The sequence below is a fragment of the Maylandia zebra genome, linkage group LG12 (assembly GCF_041146795.1).
Source record: "Maylandia zebra isolate NMK-2024a linkage group LG12, Mzebra_GT3a, whole genome shotgun sequence".
Lineage (NCBI taxonomy): Eukaryota > Metazoa > Chordata > Actinopteri > Cichliformes > Cichlidae > Maylandia > Maylandia zebra.
The window spans coordinates 32,062,649-32,086,144 of NC_135178.1; the positions used below are offsets into that span (position 1 = coordinate 32,062,649).

The window sequence follows — 23,496 nt, forward strand, 5'->3', positions numbered from 1 at the left end:
TTGGGCGTTTCCATCCTTTCAGCAGTGGTTGTTTTCCATTTTTCGACGAAGCAATATGTTGTAAATGTGTAGGACACAACTTAGTCAAAATTAGGTTCACAGAAGACACTGCTATATAGACAAGAATGTGAAATGCGTATAGTGCTGCAGTTTGTTAAAATGAATTCATGGATACAAAATCACTCATACAAAAGTGATATGTTCAACTTACGTGCGACGCACTTAGAGGATTTAATGCAGGGTACTGTCTATCAGCATCACTACGTTCATGTTGACAGATGGGGGAGCTATTGTCTCAGTTGTGGGTAATACACTGCTGCCCCCTGAAGCCGCCACACAAAGGCTCACACAATAATAAAAAAAAAAAAAAACCCCAAAAAACCCAACTACTTTAAAATACGGTTTGGTTGAAATGCGTAGTCTTCTATAAATTATACTTATAAATCTGATAAGTCAACGTCTAAGATGATCTATGTACATAACTTTTGTTAATAAATATAATATTTCCACTAAATGTCATCAATATAGGTAATTACCTCTACTGTTTGTTAAAATCTAAGAACGGAGCACAATACATTTTTTCTTTATTTCTTTTTAACCCTTTTCCTTCAATCAGACCCTGTTGCGCACAGGCTTATGTAAATTTGGTGGCTCACGCATGGCGCACTGAGCCAAAGATAGAGTAACAAATCAGGAATTTCCCTTCTGCCACTCCTGAGAGCGCAAGAGAGGACCAAAGTTAAGGATTAAGCGCGTCTCATTCGAGAGGAACAAAAGCGACATAGTGACACTCTGCTTTATTTTAATTTTATTTTTTTGTAAAGATTATCAACAGTCTACACATTCCCAGAAGCTCCGAGGACACATTTTGGCAAGAGAAAAAAATATTTGATTCATTTTGAATCTGGAGGCATGTGGCTTATGACCTCTTTCAAGGAATAAGTAACACAACAGGAGAAAAGACGTTCACTAAGACTACTGCGATTGCAACTTTGGCTTTATGACTTTTTCTCCTTTGCGGTTGGAGCTGCCGTCGCTGGTCAGTTTTGGAAAGTTTCTCGATGGCGTAGGTGGTGGCGAGACTTTTTAAAACACCTTAAGGATTTATTAGCCTATTTAAAAGGGATGCGCATTCGTTTTATGTGCATTAAAGAAACTGGAGTGTGCAAAGAACACTGAAACCCAGCCATCGTAACTTTTGGATGAGGGTAATGCGGCGTAAATACGGCGTCTAGAAGGATGATGCTGCTTGTACAATGGAAGTAAAGAACTCTTTTACTTTTCTTGCGTTGGTTTGTCTTTTCTTCTGCTCCGGTTTCAGCCAAGAACTCAACCCCAAAGGCAGGAATGTGTGCAAAGTACCCGGGTAAGCATGCAGGGGGGAAATGGGAGCTATTCGATTTGTTGTTACTGCAAATCAGCTTGTACAATAAGATTTGCAATAAGATAACATTTTTTTTTGCTTCTTATTCTCCATTTTCGGGGGGATGGGAACTTCCTTCAAAAAGGTTCCGCTAGAGTTGGGAAATAAGTAGTTATTCAAAGTGTTTTTTATTTCTTGTTTTGTGGAAAAATGCGTAACTTTATAAATTTGACGTTTCCATTGGTGGCCTTGTGCGTAAATAGTGGTCCTCCAAAGTCGCCGAATATTTTGTGAAGCCATCCGCCGTCTTTAGTATTTAAAAGATACGTATTTTAGGTCAGGAGATCTTAGAAACACTTTGTTTTTTATGCATTATGTCACGTCGACCCACCACCCCCTCTCCCTTACATATAACGCGCTCCCTGTTCAGTGTAGCCATAGCAAGATAGCAAGAGGAGGAGTCCACTGAAGAAAAGCATAGCTATACAGATGTGTGTGCTACATCTGGAACCGAAATGTTTTTGTTGCTCTGAAGAGGGCGCTCTTACAGACCCTTACAGCACTCGTGGCACTATTTAATAGTGTGGTTGATAATGCACTTTTAAGAACCAGATTTTGGAGGAGTTAATGAAACGCAAAACTGATAGGATTTAGGTTAAAATCCTGTCATAAAAGCAAAAGTAAGTGATCCTAAAGGCATTTCTTGGTGATCTCCTGAGCCTTTCAGTAACTTGTGTAAAAGAAAAACATCCAAGCCCATAATTGCTGACTGTAGTATCCAAGCTCGAACTGATGTTTTGAATTTTGTAAATTGTGGTAGGCCAGAAACAGCAAATGTAATCCAGGGATCATTTTCCAGTATGTTCTAAACAATGTGTGATAAGTAACCATATACTTGTAGCTGATTACTTTAGGATGGATGAGCTTAAAAGTTATCACTTACTTTTTTTATGTTGAAAATGTTATCGGACCAAAAATAGCTTATTTGAAAAAAGAGAGCGAGAGAGGGGGGAAATAGCTTATCTGAAAAGCCACACACTGTATTTTCCTGTGCACTCAGATAGAAAGTCAGCAGCAGCTGCTCTTCAAAAGCTAAAGCTGTGCTGTCATCTTGCCTCACTGGGCAAAACGTTGTCATTTGCCAGAAAGGAAATTCTGTTCTAGAGTATTGTTATGCTCTATGAAGTTTTCAGCATGCTGTACATGACCTCTATTGCTCTACAAGGTTGATATTGTGCCCCTCTTTGCACTTTTCACCATTCATGACACTGAACTCACCATTAGATTGTCTTTTTTTCCCCCACTATCCATTTATTGTTCTATTTTTATAGCCCTGAATCATATGAACAGAGGGAAGTAGTTCATTATTTATCACAACTAGTCAGCATTCCAATATGTCTCCTCATAGTGGAAAATCAACTGCTGAATCTGGCTTTAATGGCAATACATCCTAAAATCATTTGCCGGTGCCCTCAATAGTCATTGTTTTCTAGCTTCAAGTGTTCCTAACAGTGTTTTGAGAATGCAAAAAGTTGCTGGCTTTGTGATGTTTTCAGCACTAAAATCTTCTTTTCAAATCAGTGAAAAAGCAGCAATTGAGGTCGTCTGTGAAAGTAGTCCGTGCATTCTTTCTGTGGTAATGAAAAGCACACAGCATGTAAAGACCAAATTAATTCCATTAAACAGTGAAGGTAATTTCTCCTTCTGCATTCTGGCATGGATTGGATTAATGTTAATGGTTAACAAAGGGTCGATTATAAAGGGTTGATTACAGTTTGTCCAAATTTGGTGTGGCACACCTGAAAAAAACAAAAAACAAAACACAAAACAAACAAACAAACAAAAAAATCTAAACAAAACTGTATGAAAAAGAAAAAAAGAGATTCTTTGGAAAATTTCCTTCCATACAAGTCAAGTAATTCAAAGGTTTGACCAATGATCTTGAACACGTGCCGGTTTTGGCAGGATAATAGAATTGTGCTACTCCCTTCCCATCAACTGAACACAAACTGCCATCTTCAAACAATTTAGGGCAAGCTGACGTGTTGCAGGGGCCCCACAGAGGTCACCGGCATGGGAGGAAGAGGACATGCAGCCGTTCTTTCCTGTTAGGCCCAATACTTGTCTGCAAAACTTTGCCTCTGAATATTCACACTCCATCACAGGCTGGGGGAGGCAGAAAAGCCTGTAGAGCTTCAGGAGCTAGTAGCTTTTGAGTGTATGTGTCTTGTAGAAATTGGAATGAACCATATTGAGGTAATTATACAACAATGTGCTAAGCATATGTGTAATGCATATGCTTAGCACATTCTGCTTGCATTTGCAGAATTTGGCAACAGCTGCATCAGTAAGAAGCACAAAGCCAAAGAAGCAGGAACTTCGTGTGAATGTTGTCACTTGAAATATATTTGTTTTGCTTTATTTTAATCAAGTGCTTCATCTTTCCCCCCTTTCATTCTGTACCTTTTACCCCCAGATCATCAACACCAGTGTGCTGCAGTGGATGGGGGCAGCTAGGAACTGAATGTCTGACACGTATGTACCACACTTAGAGCTAACATTTGGCAGTATGTCATATGGCTCATTGTGCACACCAATAGAATAATATGGCCTATACTTTTCACCTCAGCCCTCTGTGAAGGAAACTTCACCTGCAAGGACAATGAGGTGTGTGTCAGGCCAAATGAATGCCGCTGTCGTCATGGATACTTTGGAGCTAGCTGTAACACCAGTAAGAATTTTTTTCTCACTTTATTTTTCATTTTGTGTCATTCCTGGTATTAAGCAAATACATTTTACATGTTAAATATAAATGTTCCAGTATAGTACTCTCGACAGTCAGTTTTTCAACATATTGCTTATTGACACAACAAATATCTTAAAAAGTTGGCAAAGGCTAGTCCAAAAAAACAGGTATTCAGAATTCATGTACCTTCAAGATTTTGGATGATGACCAAATGACCAAATACATGTATAATAAATGGCATTCTTTATGCATCAGCTAGTTCTTATATTTCTCTCAAATTAGTTATCATAACATGCTTTTACACAAAGTTCCAATGTCAGTGTTTGTAGCTCAAAGCACTACTGCGCTTAAGTACAACCTTCCAGTTTTACTAGTATTTGTAGTCTTAGACTCTGTAAGAACTTCTCCTGATTGCATTGTCTTTTAACAGAATGCCCTGCAGAGTACTGGGGACCAGACTGCAAGGGAGAATGTCACTGTTACCCCAATGGCCAGTGCGATGATTTGACCGGCGAGTGCACCTGCAACCACAATCGCTGGGGACCTAAATGCGAGAATGTTTGTCTTTGCCAGAAGGGCAAGTGTGACCAAGAAACAGGAAAATGCACATGCTATCCTGGCTTCTGGGGTCCTCAGTGCAACAACAACTGCTACTGCAGCATCAATTCAATCTGTGATGTGATGACAGGGCGATGCTTGTGCAACCCTGGCTGGACTGGGAGGAACTGTGCACTCCAGTGTAACTGTAACAATTCACCATGCGACCAGTTCTCGGGACGCTGCCAGTGCAGGGAGAGGCTTTGGGGTCCACGCTGTGAGCGAAACTGCCAGTGCCTCTATGGCAAGTGTAACCAGGCTGATGGTTCATGTACCTGTCTGCCTGGGTACCGTGGGAAGTTCTGCAGGGAGCCATGTCCTGCTGGATTTTATGGTCAAAACTGCAGGATCAGGTGGGATTATTATTTTTTTTTTTAAAGTAGGCAGAAAGCAGTGTACCATTATTTAAACAGGAAATTCTGAGCTTTTCAGATGCATAATGTTGAGTTTCCATGCCTGGTCCATGTGATATTGCAGGTCTGTGGGTTTTAGAGGATTTAATATCTAAAATCTTAAATCTAAACATGTCTAATTTAATGGAACAATGCCCAAGCGAGATTCAATGGAAATTGGTATTCAGGAGGTAATGGTATTCACATTGTCCCACAATCATTGTCACAACACAAGAAACGTGCAGTACAATTGCTTCAAGTACTGCTACAGTTCAGTGTTTATCACCTTCAAATGATTAGAGCAAGAATCTAAAGCAAACTAATACAGCTGGTTTCATGAAGATTTTGATCACTGAGCTGTCTCATTACATTTAGATAAGAGGAGACAAAAAAAACTGTGTTTCATTGGCTGCCACCAGGTGTGGGCACTGCAAAGGCCAGCAGCCCTGTAAAGTGACAGGAGGAAGCTGTATTACATGTGAGAGAGGATGGAATGGGACTCGGTGTGATCAGGTCTGCGCCAAGGGCTTTTTTGGTGAAAACTGCCAGGAAGTGTGTCCTACGTGTAAAGATGGTCACCACTGTGAGCCCATCTATGGCAAGTGTTCGCACTGTAACCCTGGCTGGATTGGGGACAGGTAAAAAAAAAATGCACACACACGCACGTGCGCACATGCAAATGTGTAAAGAAAAGAGCATGCTGTTTTGTTGTTTAGTATTCCTTTTAAATATTTAACTACTAGCTATTACGAGACTATTTCTGGCACTGTGGTAATGACCATGACTCATACTTCTAAGCTTTAAAATGACATTATGTGTAATCAAGACATTCTTTCTGTGTGTGATAGGTGTGACGTGCGCTGCCCCAATGGCACATATGGCGAGAACTGTGAAAACAACTGCAGTCATTGTTTTAATGGCATCTGTCATGTTGTTACCGGAGAGTGCCTCTGTGACCCCGGGTTTTATGGCACATAGTAAGTTAAACGACACCTCAAAGATAAAAACAGCCTTGTTTATACCCTTGACAGCTGTACAGTATGCAGTGGCAAAGGGTTGAACGTGGTGATATGATGTTTGTAGCACATTTATATATCTGGGGACTTAAAAGGTTGAGTTTGTGTTTTGATGCATGTGTTTAAACGAATAAAATAAAATTTAGGAACAAAGAAAGCAAAATTCTCTCAAACACAGCAGAAACGATTGGGATATGGAGCTAATCCCAGTTATCCCCTTCTTTCTTCTTTTGTTCCATGTAACATACTGGTTACTCAGACACAACATTAAGCAGATGTTTTCTGTCTCTTCTCTGTTGTCAAGCTGCAATATGACCTGTCCAACTGGCCAGTATGGAATCAACTGTAACCAGACATGTTCTTGCCATGACAAGAACTGTGATCCTGTGTCTGGTGCCTGCTATCTCCGTAAGAAAATCTTTATTTTTACTTTTAGTTTTTTATGAGCTAACTGATGTGTTGCGGTTAGCGAGTATGTCAGAAACTAGTGGGTCTTTTTTATTCTCCTAACTTGAACAGATATTTCTTACTTTATACTGTACACACCAAAAGAATTCAAATGCTCTGAACTGTTTATTTGTAAATTACATGCCAGCAATACTGCCTGCATATTAAATTTCTAATAGTTGGCTGTATATGCTGAGTAGCAACAAATACATCTATTTAGGTCAGTGTGTGTAGTGGGACACCAAAGGGCCTTGATTGTGTTTCCAGACCTAGACCGGTGTCCTTTTTATGGCTGTGTTTGTTGGCTCTGTTCCTGTCCAGCCGCAGAAGAGAGAAAGGAAGGAAGAAAAAAAAGAAAGGGATAGAGGAAAGGAAAGAAAAATGAGAAACTGGAATGGATACAGAGAATAGAGAAAAAATACTGTTTGGAAAGAGATTATTGGAGGCAGACGTGGAGAATATCACACACAAAGACTGCATGAATTTTGGCTAGTGAACATGATGGGTGGTGGCAAGTTGGTCAGTGATAAACTAACCCTTTGCTACTTTTACCTCAACTCCATTCCAAATTGAGGGTGACAACATGTCAAGGACAGACCACCCAACAACCAGAGACGTATGTGACAGCGTAAAACCCGAGGCTCATTGCTTTTTTACTCCTATGTGTTACTTCTCTTCTGGTGCTTGTCTCTCTTTCCCAATACTAAATGGTGCCCATAACTGTACAATACACCACTGATTGTCTTTGGGGTGTATCAAACTTCAAGTGGGAGGAATGCTAATAAATCTTTGAGTTATGATGAAGGGTCTATAACAAAGAGGGTGTGAGAGGAGGAAGCTAATTGCAGAAAATCAACAACAAAAGCCCAATTGGTTTTAAAGGGGGGAGCGCTATAATCTACAGTTATTGTCAAATCTGCCAGATTAACAAATACACGAGTTAAACACTATATTATGGTATCTTCAATGCGATTTCATATTAATTCGTAATAATGTCCTACATGCCACGCTTTTTTGTTTTAGCTATGACTGAGAGAGCTATTTGTTGAAACTGGTATTCAGACTTCACCAACACATTGTGGCACACCCACCATTCCCTGCATTTTGTCTTTCAGAGCCCAACCAGCGGATGGGTGTGATTGCAGCTGGGACCTTGGTCTCCTTTTTACTGATTGTCCTCCTCTCACTGCTGTGCTGCTGCTGCCTCTGTCGGCACAAAGACAACCACAAGTGAGTGACAGATAGGTGCCTTCACCTCAGCGGTCCACATTAGGCGCTTGAGTTTCTATTAGGAGGCCTGCCCTGGTTATAAAAACAGAGAAAAATATTTTCTTTGTACATTTTCTCACAGGTTGTTAAATTAATAAATGCACATAAATTGTATTTCAAGAGCTTTTATATATTGACATTATATTGTGAATAGCAATATGAGCAGTCCCTGAGCCCTCAAAAGAGGCAGAGGGCCAGGTTTAAAATGCCTAGTTTGAATGATTCATTTGGATTTCCATGGCGTCATCCCTTTTCAACAGCAAAAAAGCCAAACGGATCTTGTGTGGACGATTCAGCAGAATCAGCACTAAACTTCCCCGTATTCCACTGAGGAGACAGAAACTGCCCAAAGTAGTCGGTGAGCCCGAAAACTATTTCTCATATACCACCACAGTGCTACCAGAAGCTTCTGTATTCTCTGTAATCGTTGTCTTTGATTCTTGCACAGTCTGCTAAAATGTATATTTTTATTAGATTCAGTAAAAGCCAGTGAATGTAATGATATTCTGTGTAAGCAGTATACGTAGATGGTATAAAAGCTGTGTTTTAGTGGCTATCAGTGCTTTCAAATGTTTTTAATTTTAACGTCATGTAGACAATGACGCTAATGTCTGTCAATCAGTGTAAGCATTTTCTTTTAGTGCTACCTTAGGCTGCTGCCTAGAAGATGAATAGGGTTGAAAAGTGTATGGTGGCTGCCAGGCGAGTATGAGGTTTCATTTGAAAAGAATGCACTGGTTTTAGAGCCCATTATTATTCTTGGCACTGCCAAATGCCATGTGTTCATATTATTACGACCCTAAACTTGGGCTTTTTTCTCCCTATTTTCTTTACTCTTTTCCATCATCTTCTTCACAAGAATTTTTTTTCTTGTGCTGAGGAGGAGGCTGTGTTATTAAAAAGAAAGCCAGTGGTTGTTGGGGGCCCCACATGGTGGTGAGTGACGAGCTATCAAAGGCTGCACTGTTTGGGTGGACGCTGTAGTTCTGCTGCTCCATGTGGAGGTCTCGTGGTGTGTGACAGATGTGTTTGTGACCCCAGGCTTTGGGGGTTTTTTTTCGTTTTTTGTTTTGCTTTTCTACAGATGTCAGACTAGTCAACGTATTATGTCTATTTGCTTTGGATTTGGAGTTGTTTAAATTTTAAAACACTAAGGTTTGTTATCAAATCATTTCCCATTACCTATGCAATAAATACATTCATTTGTGCATCATATCAGACAGCAGAAGCGATATTTGCTGCGCTGTTAAATGGAATTTCCAATATTTTCAAGACACTGACTTATCCTGACATTTTCTGATTCTAAAATGATAAGTTAATCTGTCAATCCAATCATCTCTCTGTATTTTGTAACATTTTGCAGACTAAAAGCATATATGGCTGGTCAGTGACACAGATGTTCCCAACCTTACTTTGATTTGTGTTTTCTGAAAAAGACAGATGCTTTAAAATGTGTTTTTGAAGTCAGTGTAGTGCATAAGGGGTTAAATCATAATGACCTGGTTTCTTTTCCAAGTCTGAGCAGCATGTGCTTTCTCATTTTTCCAACTGATTATTTAAGCTACAATCTGTCCACATTATGCCTCATTTGAAAATACAACACATGGACTGTGTTGCCTGTGTCATCCTATGGGACATTAATGCTTATTTGTGAGTAAGTGCAAATCATGTAGGTAAAAGGATTTCTTAAGAATGCAAGTAAAGAAAAATCTATTTTTAGGCCTTGAAAAACTAAAGTTTCAACAGTTTTAGACAGTAAATGTGAAAAATGTTGCAGTCAGACTTGAAGGCAGACCCTCATACCAACCTTCATCTTCTCCTTCGTTTGTCCTGCATAAATCTTTGCTACCCTGCTTGCATTTGTGCTACTCACAGAAGCATGGTTTGCCAACATTTAGAAACTCCAGCTCCGACTGAAGCCACACAGTCCTGCACACAGAACACACAAACACACACACATTCCAGAGGGGGGCCATAGGGCTGGAAACAGGAAGTGGTCAAATTTACCCCAGCTAGTGTCAGAAGTGTGATTTATCCACATCAGGGTCAGTGGCAACAGATGTGGTAAGACCAAATGATAATAAAACAGGGGTAGGGGAGATGGGGGCTGGGGGGTGTTGGCTCTCACCTAAAAATTAAGTTCCCATGAAACTAAATTCAATTTTCAGTTTGTTTGTAGTATTTAAAAATGTTTATAGTCAGCCTATATTTGCCATTTGAGTTCTTGCTGTCCTATCAGTCAAATGTAATGGTCTGATAAAGCAGAACATGGTGAAGAAATATCTAATGTGGTCAATGTTTTGAAATGGTATGTTTATAAACAATAATAAACAATCAATGAAAATTAAGCTAAATAAACATCTGGAAACACATGGAAGTTGAACCACAGTACCCTAAATGAAAATCTTTCACATTATGCCTCCATATGCCTGCTTTTCTTTTTAAATATAAGACTTTTTTAAAATCAATTTGTCTTTATTTTCCTGAAATTGAAAAATGCAATATTTATCAGCATGGGAACTACATTTTAGAAGTCAGGGATGAATTAAAGGACAGCATTTAGTCCTAGCAAAGTTAGACTCAATAAAAAAAAACCTATATAAACACACTGTCACCTATTTCCCTCTTGGTGAAACTAATGCTGTTTGCTTGCATTTTAACATTCCTTTCTAAGCATATTTACTCCACACCCTGCACATTCGTGTCTGTCTGGCATTCCTTGCCTCCTCTATATCCAAACGCTTCCTCATGGACGGATGCTAAGACCAGCTGCTTTTTTTCTTCTTTATTTATCCGGGCAAAGTTTGGCTGGTATTGCAAATGTGTTTGCTGCAATACTCACAGTGTAGTTGGGAGTTGTCTAATCAAAAAGTCAGAATATTTTCTCAAAGTCACACTTTGGCTTTTACTAGAATGACCCAGTTACTGTTATACTGCTGTATATATTCATTCTTTTAAAACAGAAGTGTCCAAATGGCTGTAGGCTGTACGCTGGCTTTGTATATGAGAATTTACATGCAACGTTGCAACATATGTCCATGCTGTTTTAGGCTGAAGTATATTTTTATTTACTGTTATTACTGGTGAACCATATTATTATTCAGTGCACAGTTTTCTAGAGATGGACCAGGTGTTTGATCTATCAACTTTCTTGTTGTATCCTCCAGACTTCTACCACCCTACTGAGCAGCTGTGGTGGTGGAGTTCTGTTGTGGAGATGGGTCAATAATACCCTGTTGTGTGTTGGCCTTCATGCAGAGAGGGATCACAGTGGCGTCTAGTCAGCATAGCGATCTTCCTTACTAGACTCACAGTCTGGACCTAGCAATTTTTAAGGACAGCAGTTGTTCATCGCTGCATACATCACTTGCAAAATGCCCATGTGTTAGATCGCTGACTAACATGACTGAAATCTTTGCCGTTCTACATTCCTTTGTCCTTCAGTCTGTGCCTGTCTGCCTGTTGCTACACTATGAGGACCCTGCATAAGTGGTGGAAAAGACATATACAATAGCTTTTTTCCTGTATAATTCAAATATTTACTTAAGCATAAATAGTTTTCGATCTTACATTGAAGTTCCATTCTGGCTTCAGATTTATTTTTATAAATTAATTAATATAAAACATAGAGATAGCAGATTGTTATGGGGATATCTTAAAATGATACTGGAAATGTAAGCCCTCTGTGTTTAAAAATACTATCTTGTGACCTCTTTATATATACAAGTAGTTGAGACAGACATGTTGCAACTGTTTTGACATTCACCCCTCAGTGCATAAAACAAGACAATAGAACCCCAAAATCAAATATTTTGTTCAGGGAGTTAGACTTCTTGTTTTGATGAAAGAAGGAAACCTTTTAAGGAACCATTTTAGATCAATGTAAAAATAACCAAGTGAGTCATATATCTAAGGGAAAACCTTGACTTTCAAAACAGATTGAAAGGGGCAACGTAAAATTAAATTAGAAAGTAGAAATTCAGATAAAATCCAGCAAACTAAAGGGGAAAACATGACTCAATCATGTTGTTTTTGGAGAAAAAGTTCAAAGCACAAAAGGCTCAACAGAAAGTCACATGGTGTGAGCCACATTGATTCACATGGGAGGCAAGAGAATAAACTTCAGACTGGTTTAGGGTGACAGATAAACCAGACTTGTTTGCTATAATGGGAGAATATAAAAACAGCGTCTAAGCAGATAATCTGCTGGATTTTCTTCTTTTGTAACATTTTAAAAGTGCATCCATATCAAACACTAATACAAATGCAGCAAGAATATAGAGAGATACATTTTGCAAGTCAGGCTGCAAAAATCTAGCTGTAGATCTCTTAAACTAGCAAATCGTTTTAGGCCAGTCTTGGCCAGTGTCCTGGTAGTTAGGGGATTCCTTCCATAGATGGTTTATCTAAGGTCTAAACAAACGCATGGACCCATGTGTCATCAGGAATATAAACAGGAGCATCTGATGTGGCCGGTCATGCAAGTTAACACCCAGTATGGTTTAGTCCGGTTCACACCAGATGGGAAGATTAAGCTTAAGTACCCTTCAGAAAGCGCAGCTGTCCTGAGACTGAAGGGTTAGCAGAATGCTGTAGTGTCTGAGGACAGAAGAATGAGAGAGTGAAAGGGAGATTGTGAGAGGGAAACATGACTTGACCTACTTATTGTTAGGGAGAGGACTCAGTGGAAGATGACGATGAAGAACCCATTTGTGGTTCATTTTGCTGAACCCACAAAATACTAGAAAAGCCCAGCAGAGACAGTAAGCAACCACATAACATTGCAATGTTTTATCTCACCATTCAGCTCTTTATTAGTATACTGTATATTATAAAGAGCGTTGTTTGTTGGTTAAGATTTTCCAAGCAAACTCTAAAGAAAATCTGAATATCGTCAGCTGTGGGAATTCAGCTCCAGCTAATAAATTATGAATGGGTATGAAACTATCACCATTTGCTTTTAGAAACTCATAGTGTCAGAGCCTTTGTTAGCTCACATGTAAAACCTATTTTTCTACAGAGTTAGTTAAACCAATGCTTTCTACAACTTTGCTGTGAGACTGAGTAAGAGCAGACTGTTTGTCCTGTAACACAGTAAAAAAAAACCTCTGACTGACCTTTTGACTTTTGCATTTGTTTTTTGTTCTCAGTAGCCCACCATGACCCAGAGAACACCTTCAACTGCAGCTTCATTGAGCCCCCCTCTGTGGCTGAACAGCACTCCCCCTCCTCCTGGTCATCCCAGGGGTCCTTCTCTTCTTTTGAGAGCGGAGATGAGGGGCCAGTTTACTGTGTTCCGCATGAAGGTGAGTAATCATGTAAAAAAAAAACAAAAAAAAAAACAGTTCAGCTATCTTGTATGGACACACATGCGAGATAATCATATTCCCCAATGTGACTATCCAGTGACTCACTCACTTCTCTAATAGCTACATAATAGTTGGCATTTATGCCATTTAAATTTAGATTCTCCTTTGAGAACAAGAAGAGCATAAACAGGAAATGGAATGGTCAAGTCAGCATATTGCACACATCCAAACAGTGACTAAATCCTTAAAGTTTGGTGGAAAACACCCATTCCGTCAGTTTCTAATCTTGAACTATGAAATTGCAAATGATGCTTTAGCCAGTTTTAGTCTGTTTCTCTTTGATGTGGGTCTCTTTACAAAAATGGATTTTGAGTAAGATCATCAAGTTGCCGAATTGACCCAGTTATTGACCCAGTTATTTTCAGTATAATTGAACAACAGCAAACATGCAGTAAACGTAGTGATCATATCAAGTAATGTAATGCTGCAACAGCACGTATAATCAGGATTGAAATAAACAAACACCATTTTTGAGTAGCATCTCTTGACCTGCCAATGATCCACAGACTCCATGAATGACAAGCGGAGCCCCAGCCCTGCAGCAGAGAAGCCAGAATCTGTCCCTGATGAAGATGACGCTGGTGAATACACCTCCCTGAAAGACACAAGTGTAACCAAAACAGAAGGTAGTGAGCCACAGTATGCCTTGGTCGCCCGCCTCTCCAAGCAGTCGAAGGAGGATGAGAACAGTGGCAAGGATAGAGATGGCACTCCTATATTAGAAGCCAAGCGCAATGGAAAGCCACCGCCTTCACCTGGCAAGCCCAAACCCCGGCCACCAGACCCATCCACTAAACCCAAGGTGTCATGGATACACGGGAATACCACAGGGTCTCCCCAGCCTGAGCAGCAGGGGGGAATTAAGGCACTTGCAGTGTCAAAGGAGAAAAAGAGAAGTTCAAGTGATGGCTCATCTAAGAGTGAAGAGTGGCAAAGAATAAAGGAAAAGCATCATGACCGACAGAAGATACAGGAGGGGCAGGAGGCAGATGCCAGTGGCTCCCCTAAAAAACACAAACCTCTGCGAGGAAAAAAGTCTGGGGATGAGCACGGCAGTCCCAGTCACATGGAGCACATCAATGGTGTTGTTCAGAGTGCCCTCAAGAAGATAAGTAATTTTCACTGCTCCTCGCCTGAAAAGAAAAGTGTTGATAGTTCAAAGCAGACCCCTAAGGAGCCACCCAAGAGCCCAAAGGTCATCCATCCTCATATGAACTCAGAGGCTGCTACGCTGCTTGCCGCTCAGCTCAAGGAAAAAACCCAAAGCATCAACAGGAATGAGGGAACAGGGCTGACAAAGACCAATGGTCTCTCCACACCAAGGGCAAACCGGGAGAAGCCCACACCTCCACAGAAAGCCAAAAGAACCGGCTCCACTGGATTGAGCCAGATTGAGCAAGGCTCCACCAAACCCCAGCTGCCCACCTCAAGTAGCCTACAGAAAATGGTGGCACCTGTAAAAACCAACCTTGGGACCCCTGAAGCCAAGAGCCCGGAAAAGCAGGACTTGAACGGCTCCAGGACAGGGGACCCACTGGATCCTACACCAAAGAAGACTCCCATAAAAAAACCACCCAGGAAGAAAGGAAAGGAAGGTACTTTGGATACATCTGAAAGTAAAACACCACAGCAAAAGACAGCTATTATGCCACCACAGGTTGTGAAATAAGTGTTTTGAACTACAAATTGCACAAAGTTTATGATGGATTTGCAAAAGACTAAAATTTGTTGGAAGTTTAACCACAACATAGTTTTTCGGTCAAGGAATTGTAATTTTACTGTTAGAGTTTAGGGCGAATCCAGGACCAGTCAAGAATAAGAAGTGCTTTAGATCAAGAGGAACAGTTGAGTCATATTGGTAAGGTGTATTATAATAACCTATATACATCATTGTATTCGTTTCAGGAGTCCTTTTTTTAAAGTAACAACTATATATCAACCTCACACCACAACCTGTGCCTAAACTGGACACAACTGTGAGAACAGTGGTGCAAAAGCATAATCCAAAGTTCATTCATTTCTTTTACTCTGCAGTATGTCCACCACTATACTTTGCTTATATGCTTAGACATCCATTAGATTTTTTTTTCTTTCAGTTCTACCACTGGCTTGTATGCCAACCCGTACACTGTATCATAAAAAGTTTTGAAAAATTAAATTCTGTACAAAGGGGCAGAGAATTGTCCCTATTCAAAGTTTCATCTCAGTGAATAAACACTCTAGGACCACCAGCTGGTCAAACTGCAAGATTTAACCTTTAAAGTACATCCCCATTTTTTTCTCTTAAAAAGGTATAGTTGAAGTTTTGGGATTGGGTTGTCTTCAGAGCATGGTGTCATCATTATCTGTCATGTGGTATTTTTTTTTAAAAAGGCTTTAAAATTGACACTAAAAAACTTAGTAGTAAATGAGTTATTACATGCATTTTTTTTTAATTTAAGGGCAATAAGTTTTCATTTGATTTATTAAAAACCAAAAAAGTTCCATAGACTTGAGACCCCCTTTTGAAAAACTGCGCTTTATTAATATTTTTTCAGTTTTTCCTACCTTCAGCAAAGTGCGTAGAGATAACTATACACCAAAAGTCGTGAGATTTTTTCTGTGCCTGTTTATTGCAGTCAATCAGAATTTTCAAACAGGAAGTGAAGTCATAACATAACCAAAAATAAGGTTTTACAACCTTCCAAGAACATGGCCACTGAACCTGGACACACCTATAGCGTGACACAAAACTTGGTGTTAGGACTTCAGGTTATCCAAAATTTAATTTGCATAATTTCATGACTGGGGTACCAAATTAGGCAAAAACACATTTTTCATACGTGACCTTGCAGCCACAGACTTAGCATGATTGGATTAAATTGATATAATGTCTCCGGCCTATTTTACTGTTTGACCGCCTCATATTTGCCTGCAGATATATTCACGAATTGAATATGAATTGCTGTTGAGGTTAGAAAACTAATTTGCCATCCAGGTGTCAGAAAAATAGCTATTCTATATATGCTCTCCACAGGTACTAAAGGTACTAAAAATAACCAAAAACTGGTCCTCGGAGTATACCAAGCCACTCCCCCCCAATTAGATGTACCAGCACACAGGAATACAGATCTGACCTGAATTAGTTTAGGATATAATCCTCATCTCTTTTATGTATTTTAGATAAGGGTCTATTTGATGTTGATTCTTAAAAGAAACACTTTAATTTATGCTGTATTTGCTGCAGAACAGCATCTCTAGCAAAAGAAAGTCTATCTTAAATCTTAAAAATCTTACTCTCCAAGCTTTTAATGATGTTATTCTTCACATCTAAATTTGAAATTTTGACACACAGGTACACATGAAATACTACATTTAGAATCATCTAACGAAATTATCCGTACTTATGAGACAGATTTAATTCCGCTTTGAGCATTATTACTGCTTCTTTTTCCATACAGAAATAAAGTATTTAGGGATTTTCAGCCTTTTGCTCTCCTTTGTCCAACTATTTCATATACATGGCTTTTCCATACTTCTGCTTAACCCAAGCCAACATAATGTGCTCTTACTGTATGTTTTATTCAATCAGCTAAACCACTAAACCAAAAATGAAACCCCAAAGCACACCTCATTTTATTTCATGCTTATTATTCACTTTGAATTCACTTACTTTCTGTGTGATGAAGTTTTGTATGCTTTATTTAAAAAAAGCATACCATTATATGGTATCCTCCTATTAATCAGAAGTAAAATATAGTTTTGTTGAAATATTCACCACTAGTGGCATTCTTTGCAGATCAGACTACAGAAGAAGTCTGCCATGTGTCTCTGTGTACTTTCAGTTTAGTCAAAAAGTGAGGTTGATATTGCGTCAAAGGTATTTTCATTTCAAATTACGTTGTGTTATGCCACCTGGGTACTTTCTGGAACTAAATCTTGACTAAGATCTTTTCTACCTTAAAGGATCAGATTATCTTAAGCTATCAGAACCATGCTAAAATAAAAAGGTGTAGACTGTAAGACTAGATGGTACTCGGGTCTTATAATTTGCCTCAACTGTGGATCGGTTTAAGTGAAAAAAGCTATTTTTGCCTAATGTTATTGCCAGTCTCTATTTTAACTGCTGATCCTAAAATACATACACAAAAAAATGGTATTGCAGTGAAATACTCCATCTTGAAAAATTCAATTTTTCTTCAAGCTACACACGTGAAAATAACTGTCACAATATGAGCTATAAATAATGGATAATGAATTAAAATAAGCAGAAAGTTATACCAACGTGCCATGGTGTGTTTCCGTCTGAAAAGTCCACATCGCACCCTCAGCTAATTTCGTGAACCAAATATTGCTGTTTTGTGTTTTTATCAAGGTACAACATATTTCTCTGGTGATTTGTTTTTTCAACATTGTATACATTGTGTAAATTTTATTATCTTTGTAAGCTGTGCTTATATGACCTTTTCAGTGCCTATATGTTTTCCTTGACATCATTGAATTTACTTTTATGTTGCATTCTCTGTTTTCTTTTGTTGCTTAGTTTGGGCTCTGAAGCAAACTTGGAGTATCAGTGCTTTCCTCCGGTCAAGTTTACATTGGCTTTGTAATTGTTCTCTGTTGATGTTATGTTTATGTGAAACTTAACTGCATGACGCAGAGTGTAATTATATGGCATTGATAGCTGCAGAAGAACCTTGTAACCTTTGTGCTCCTTCCATTTGTTATTATTGCCTGCAAAAAACGAACTCATACAAAAAGGGTTGTACAGTCGTACTATAATACCACTCCTGAAGCAATTCCATATACTTTTGACCATAATGTTGTGTAATTAGGAAATGACCATTTTTATCTGACTGGTCTGTGCTTTTTTCTTTGGCTTACAGAACATTTTTGTAGAAAAGGGCCTGAAAAGCTGCAGAAAACATTACTGACTGTAAGGTGTATTTTGTCTTTTGTGGTTCTTTCATAGCAGTTTTGATTTGTTTTTCATTTGTGTATGGTTATTTGGTTGGTTTTTCCTCATTTACTTCTTTGGAATAAAAAAGCAATACATGTAGCTATAGAGAGCTTTAAAAACAGTCCTCATTGAATCAGTTTCCTGTGACAATCATTGTATACCGTTTTGCATCTCCTGGACATTTTAATGGGATCATGACCTCCTATTGGCTTCTTTTTCTATTGCCTGATTCCAGTGTACAGTCCACTAGAAAAACAACATGGTAAAGAAGTATAAATTTTGTAATACATCATGTATTGTATTCTCCTTAACAGATCCACTTTTATTTTATCCATTCTTTTAAGTCTCAGCTGTTAGGCTACACAGTACTGCGGATGTTCTCACAGTCATTCGGTCATAGCGGCTCTTCAAAGACCCTGAGGGAACCAGGGGACTGTCAGTTTGGCTCCTTCAGGAGGGGACAAGCGCTTCTTTCATGAAGGAAAAACAGTGGAAACTCTGTGTTAAGGAGTTAATCACGCGCTGCATATGTCTCGTCTTTTGGAAGGGAGAAAAGGGGATATAGCCAAAACTGGGCCACAAGGCAATGAAGGAGGATGAATGGTTGTATATGAGGATGGATGGATAGGTCATGTGATGGGTAATTGGAACCAGAAGATGAAGTGGCTTTGTTTAGGTTTCTGCTCTTTTGACATGATGTTCTACTTACAGCTGTACATATGTGTTATGCATACAGAAGTTTTATGCTACATTTTCAGAGCTATAAAACATAAGCCTGGTTTCCAATACTTTTTTATGGAGATAGCAGTGTGATAAAGCTTTTTACTGACACTGACAGCAATAATGTTGATGTGACCTTTGCAGAGCACTCTAAAAAGATGTCTTTTGTAGAGCAGAGCAAACAATTTAATCATTGTGGTGATGGTTTCCTTATTTGTCATACAAGTGGCAAAGTGCCAGTCACGCCGCCACTTTGCTTTGGACTTGAATGAATTGTAGCAAATTAAACCATGAACGAGTTAAATTCATGGTCCAAAGAGGATGAACCTTGATGATTCTGTTGCATCAGTATTTTCAGACATTATGCTACTTTAGTCACGATGAAGATTAAATACTTTTATTTTATTCTATTTGTATTACTTTATTTTTGTGCATTGAATGAAACCCAGTGACATTTGGTGTTGACATATATGGTGCATGCATGTGGAGTTTTAATAGCCATTTGGATCATTCATTTGGCAAAGCCATTCAAATTAAAAACAAAATTAATTCAGTACTTTAGTTTTTTGGTTCATAACCAAATATCCGCCTAATTAATGCTAATTAGCAGATGTTAGCCTGCTGATATTGGCATTAGGCTTAAAGAATCCCTGTGTAGAGCTTCACAGAGCTGCTGACCATACTGAAATGTACACTCTCACGATGAGCACCCCCCCCCCCAAAAAAAGTCATACCATCTTTCATGTGACAACAGCCTGAAGTCAGATTTACTGCTAGAATAGAGAAGAATGTTAACACAACTGCCTCCATCTGCCCATCCGCAACTCACAGATGGAAAAGATTCTCAGCTGAGGATACCGAAACATGTTCTCTGTCTTTTCATCCTTGACATGCTGTGGGAAAGTCACAGATTGGAAATGAACATTGCATGTCACCATTGCACAGAATCTCAGGATCAACCGTGTTGATTAAGCATGTGTACAACTTTTGATGGATTTCTGTGCCTGCTGCTCGTGAATAGAACAGATTTACAATTACAGAACTTGTCCTGTTTCATATCAACTTAAAGTAATTTTTTTACTCATTTATTGACTTGGCATTGAAGGTTACGTGTAGCACTGCAACATAAATGCACAAAAAGGAGCTACTACACTGGATAATGCCAAGCTTGGTCAAAAAGTCAGGGGTAGGCGTGTGGGAAGGGGGTTCAGTGACATTTCGGCTGCCAGTCTAAACATAACTTGGAGCTGGGGCGCCCTCAATGTGCCATGTCTATAGGAACAGCGAGGCTTTAAAACTCAGGCCTATGAGTCAGCCAAAAGCCCTGGACTCAAAAAACCTATTCCAGTCCCTGTGTCTCTATGGCAACAGGAACAGATTGGAACCACATCTGGTAGCCATTTCAGTCCCTGCAAGGAAAGGAAGAAAGAAATTTATGAGTGAGGGGGAAAAAGACAAATATTTTCTGCAATGCAAAGCAGAAAGAAAGTGGAGTCGAGTTACACTTGAAAGTGGTTGAAGATTATTAATTCAAGCATGGCCTGAGTCACGAGCCGTTTTTCACTGTCCGCGTAAGTTCAGGACAGTGGATTAGGTTCAGTAAGAAGTATTCAGTGTAAAGAGACGTGTATCGCCTCTATGCAAAGGCATGCACCAGAAACAAAGGCAAGAAAAAGAATATTCTATGCAAATCTCTCTTTTGATTTTGAAAATCTGATATTGAAATGTTCACGGTGTGAACACGGTTCATGAACTTTGCACAAATTATTTCTCATAAAACCTCGGTGTGATGTAAAGTTTGATTGAAGTTCAAATGAACAGTTGCTCTTTGTTCAAGTGTTCAAACAATGTCTGACATTACTGTGTCTGCTGTAGTACGATTTTTCTCAAATGCTGTCATTCCCCTGGCTGATCCATTGCATCAGACATGGCCAGAGGAGATTCAAAAATGGGCTTTTTTCCCCCCGTCTCTTATCCCTGTCGACAGGCTGTCTGCGAGAAACACTGTCTAATTGCAGTCTTTCTTACACATTAAATGTTGTTTCTCAGCCCTGTGGAAATGCAGTAACTATGAAATGACATTTACTGGAAATGGAGCTGGTGCTTTTCTTGAGCCAAAACCACTGAAGACTGTGGTCAGCATGCAACCAGAAGTGGGGAGGCAGGGGGGGCACCAGCATCAAATGTGTTTATAGATTTCCAGTGACATCTACATACTCTGCGATTTAAGACTGTCATTATCATAAACCCAAAACTTCCACGCGTTGGCTCAGAGCTAAAATAGGCCGCTCTTAATGCACAAATTAAGAGCAACCGCACAACAAGCCGACCTCCCAAATAGATGCCTAGACAAGCTGGTAAAGTGATGAAACTAGGTCAAGAGAGTTGAAACTGGATGAGGCTCAGTTTGGGATATAGTAACATATCAGTATTGTTCTTTAAGTCAGTGTGAAAACCCATTTGCTCTATCTGACACTTTCCACGCTACTTTGAGCTCAGTGCATGCATCTTGACTGCAGCGGCAGAACTTCAGAAAGACACGCGGTTTTCCTCACGCACTATTCGTACTCATTTGCGAAAAAATCAACCAGTATAAATAGTGCAAAATATAATTGATCCGTAGCCTCTCTCTTACTGTCCAGATGGAGATTTTTCTTACTCTTTTTTCTCTTCTCTCACATGGAAGGGTGTGCAAACAGTTGTCTGGGACTTCAAATTGCCCTGAATTTTCCCCCTTTGTCAGCATAATTTAAAGGAACTAGCATATTAGGGGAAATGGTTTGGATGGCTAATAAAAAGCAGATCAGTCAGATTCTTTTTATTTTTTTTTCATTTTGTTCTCTTTTTCTTTCTTCTTTTTCACAAGCTCTTCTTCTCTTGTATTTGTGCCCATAGCCTGTTTTCCTTCTCCTTCAATTACTCCTTCCCCTTTCTCCCCTTCCCCCTGTCCCATCTATCCACTACCTGAGCAGTAAAGTGGGACTACAGACTTCATAATATGGTTTGGGGTTTCAGCTTTCACATAATTCCACAGACTGACCCAAAATTTTTTGGGTTTTTTCCCCCCTCACTGCTTACTCAGTTCATCATAGAGCCGCAAAAAAGAGATACTGGGATGGAAAATGAGCACAAGACCCATTGTGTCCGCCCAAACCCAAGGAAAATAAACAGATGGTTTATGTTTTTGTGCAGTGAACCCCAGCTGTCCCGACAATCAGTCCTGTCTGTGACCAACAAACTGTACAGCTTTGTTGTTTGGGATGCATCCTCTCCATTTTTAAGTAAATGCAGTCACAGGAACAGGCCTGTACCCTGCAGAAACATTTTCCCCATTTTACAACCCCCATCAGATTTGTTTTATGACATCTTTGTTTTTGTGAGTCAGAGGCCAAGTCACTGATACTGGCACCACTCTTATCCAGTTGGATAAACACACTTTAGCAACAACCTAAAAAAAAGAAAGAAATTTTCGCCTAAATGGATGTCAGGATCTATTTACTTTATGTGGCTGCAGTTAGCTGGCATGTGAAAGGAAGTGTTAGCTGTATATTTTCCATCATTCTGACTCTGTGCTTGTGTGTATACACATAGGTGACACACATATGTGACCCTTACAGCCTTCTTCTACTTCATGGGACAACAGTGGAGTCATTATAGGGAGCCATGTGTTTCTGATTACTGAGGCACAGATTAGAGGGAGGGGAGCAGTGCTTGCTGTTTGCTTGCCCACCAGCTCCTCTGATGTGGCTAGTAACTGGACATTGATCGGGGCAAATCCTTTCACCACCCACACCCCATTTCCCACCTCCACGACAAACCATTTCCCACATCAGTCATGATTCCTCTACCATCTATCACTTTATCCGGTTTCCAGTTGAATTATGCAAATACAAGAGGGACCGTCTGTGAAAATATACCTACTTGACCTACTTACAATTCCAAAAGCTCTCAGTACTTTATTCTTGAAAATGTGTTATTGTTGCTAAATCGTAAACACAGTTGCCTTTTACTACAGAGGACAACAGTATGATGTTTTTGTTGCTTCGGGAGTGTGATATTTGTTTGACCTCCACAAGGATTTTTGTTTTTGATTTCTCCCCCTCGAGGGAATTCAAGGTCAGACACACAACACTGTGTGACAAATTAGAATGATTATTCTCAAGGACACCAGTTTGAATAAAGTTGTATTCAGAGCTTTACATAAAGTCATCATGGGCATGAATATGAGGTATTTAATGATGTTTGTATACTATACATTTTAAATGTCTTTAAGACATTATTCTTTTTCATTTTCTCTAATCCACATAGGTGGATTATATATATATATATATATATATATATATATATATATATATATATATATATATATATATATATATATATATATATATATATATATACACACACACACACACACACACACACACACACACACACACACATATACACAAGCTCAAATATATGCAGATATCCCCACTAATATTTAGCAAAATGTCTCTGCCATTGTAAAAGCAGACATGTCTCAAAGATTGTCCAATGTACATCCAAAAACAGGACCATTAAACTCAAGAAATAGAGAGGTCACAAATAATGATTGTAGCATTTCAGTAATTAATCAAGCTCCATTTGCCTCAACAG

General features: G+C 39.2%; 1 protein-coding gene across 1 annotated transcript; it reads left to right on the top strand.

The window, feature by feature from the left end:
- The first annotated feature begins 700 nt into the window (after positions 1–700).
- Positions 701–18,271, top strand: scarf2 (scavenger receptor class F, member 2). Its single transcript, XM_004566714.3, has 11 exons — positions 701–1,366; positions 3,840–3,898; positions 3,993–4,094; positions 4,540–5,059; positions 5,518–5,736; positions 5,947–6,075; positions 6,419–6,522; positions 7,677–7,791; positions 8,091–8,188; positions 12,981–13,136; positions 13,706–18,271. Exons 1-11 carry the CDS (start codon positions 1,257–1,259, stop codon positions 14,866–14,868), a joined length of 2,775 nt encoding a protein of 924 aa, XP_004566771.1. The 5' UTR covers positions 701–1,256; the 3' UTR covers positions 14,869–18,271.
- Positions 18,272–23,496: the final 5,225 nt, after the last annotated feature.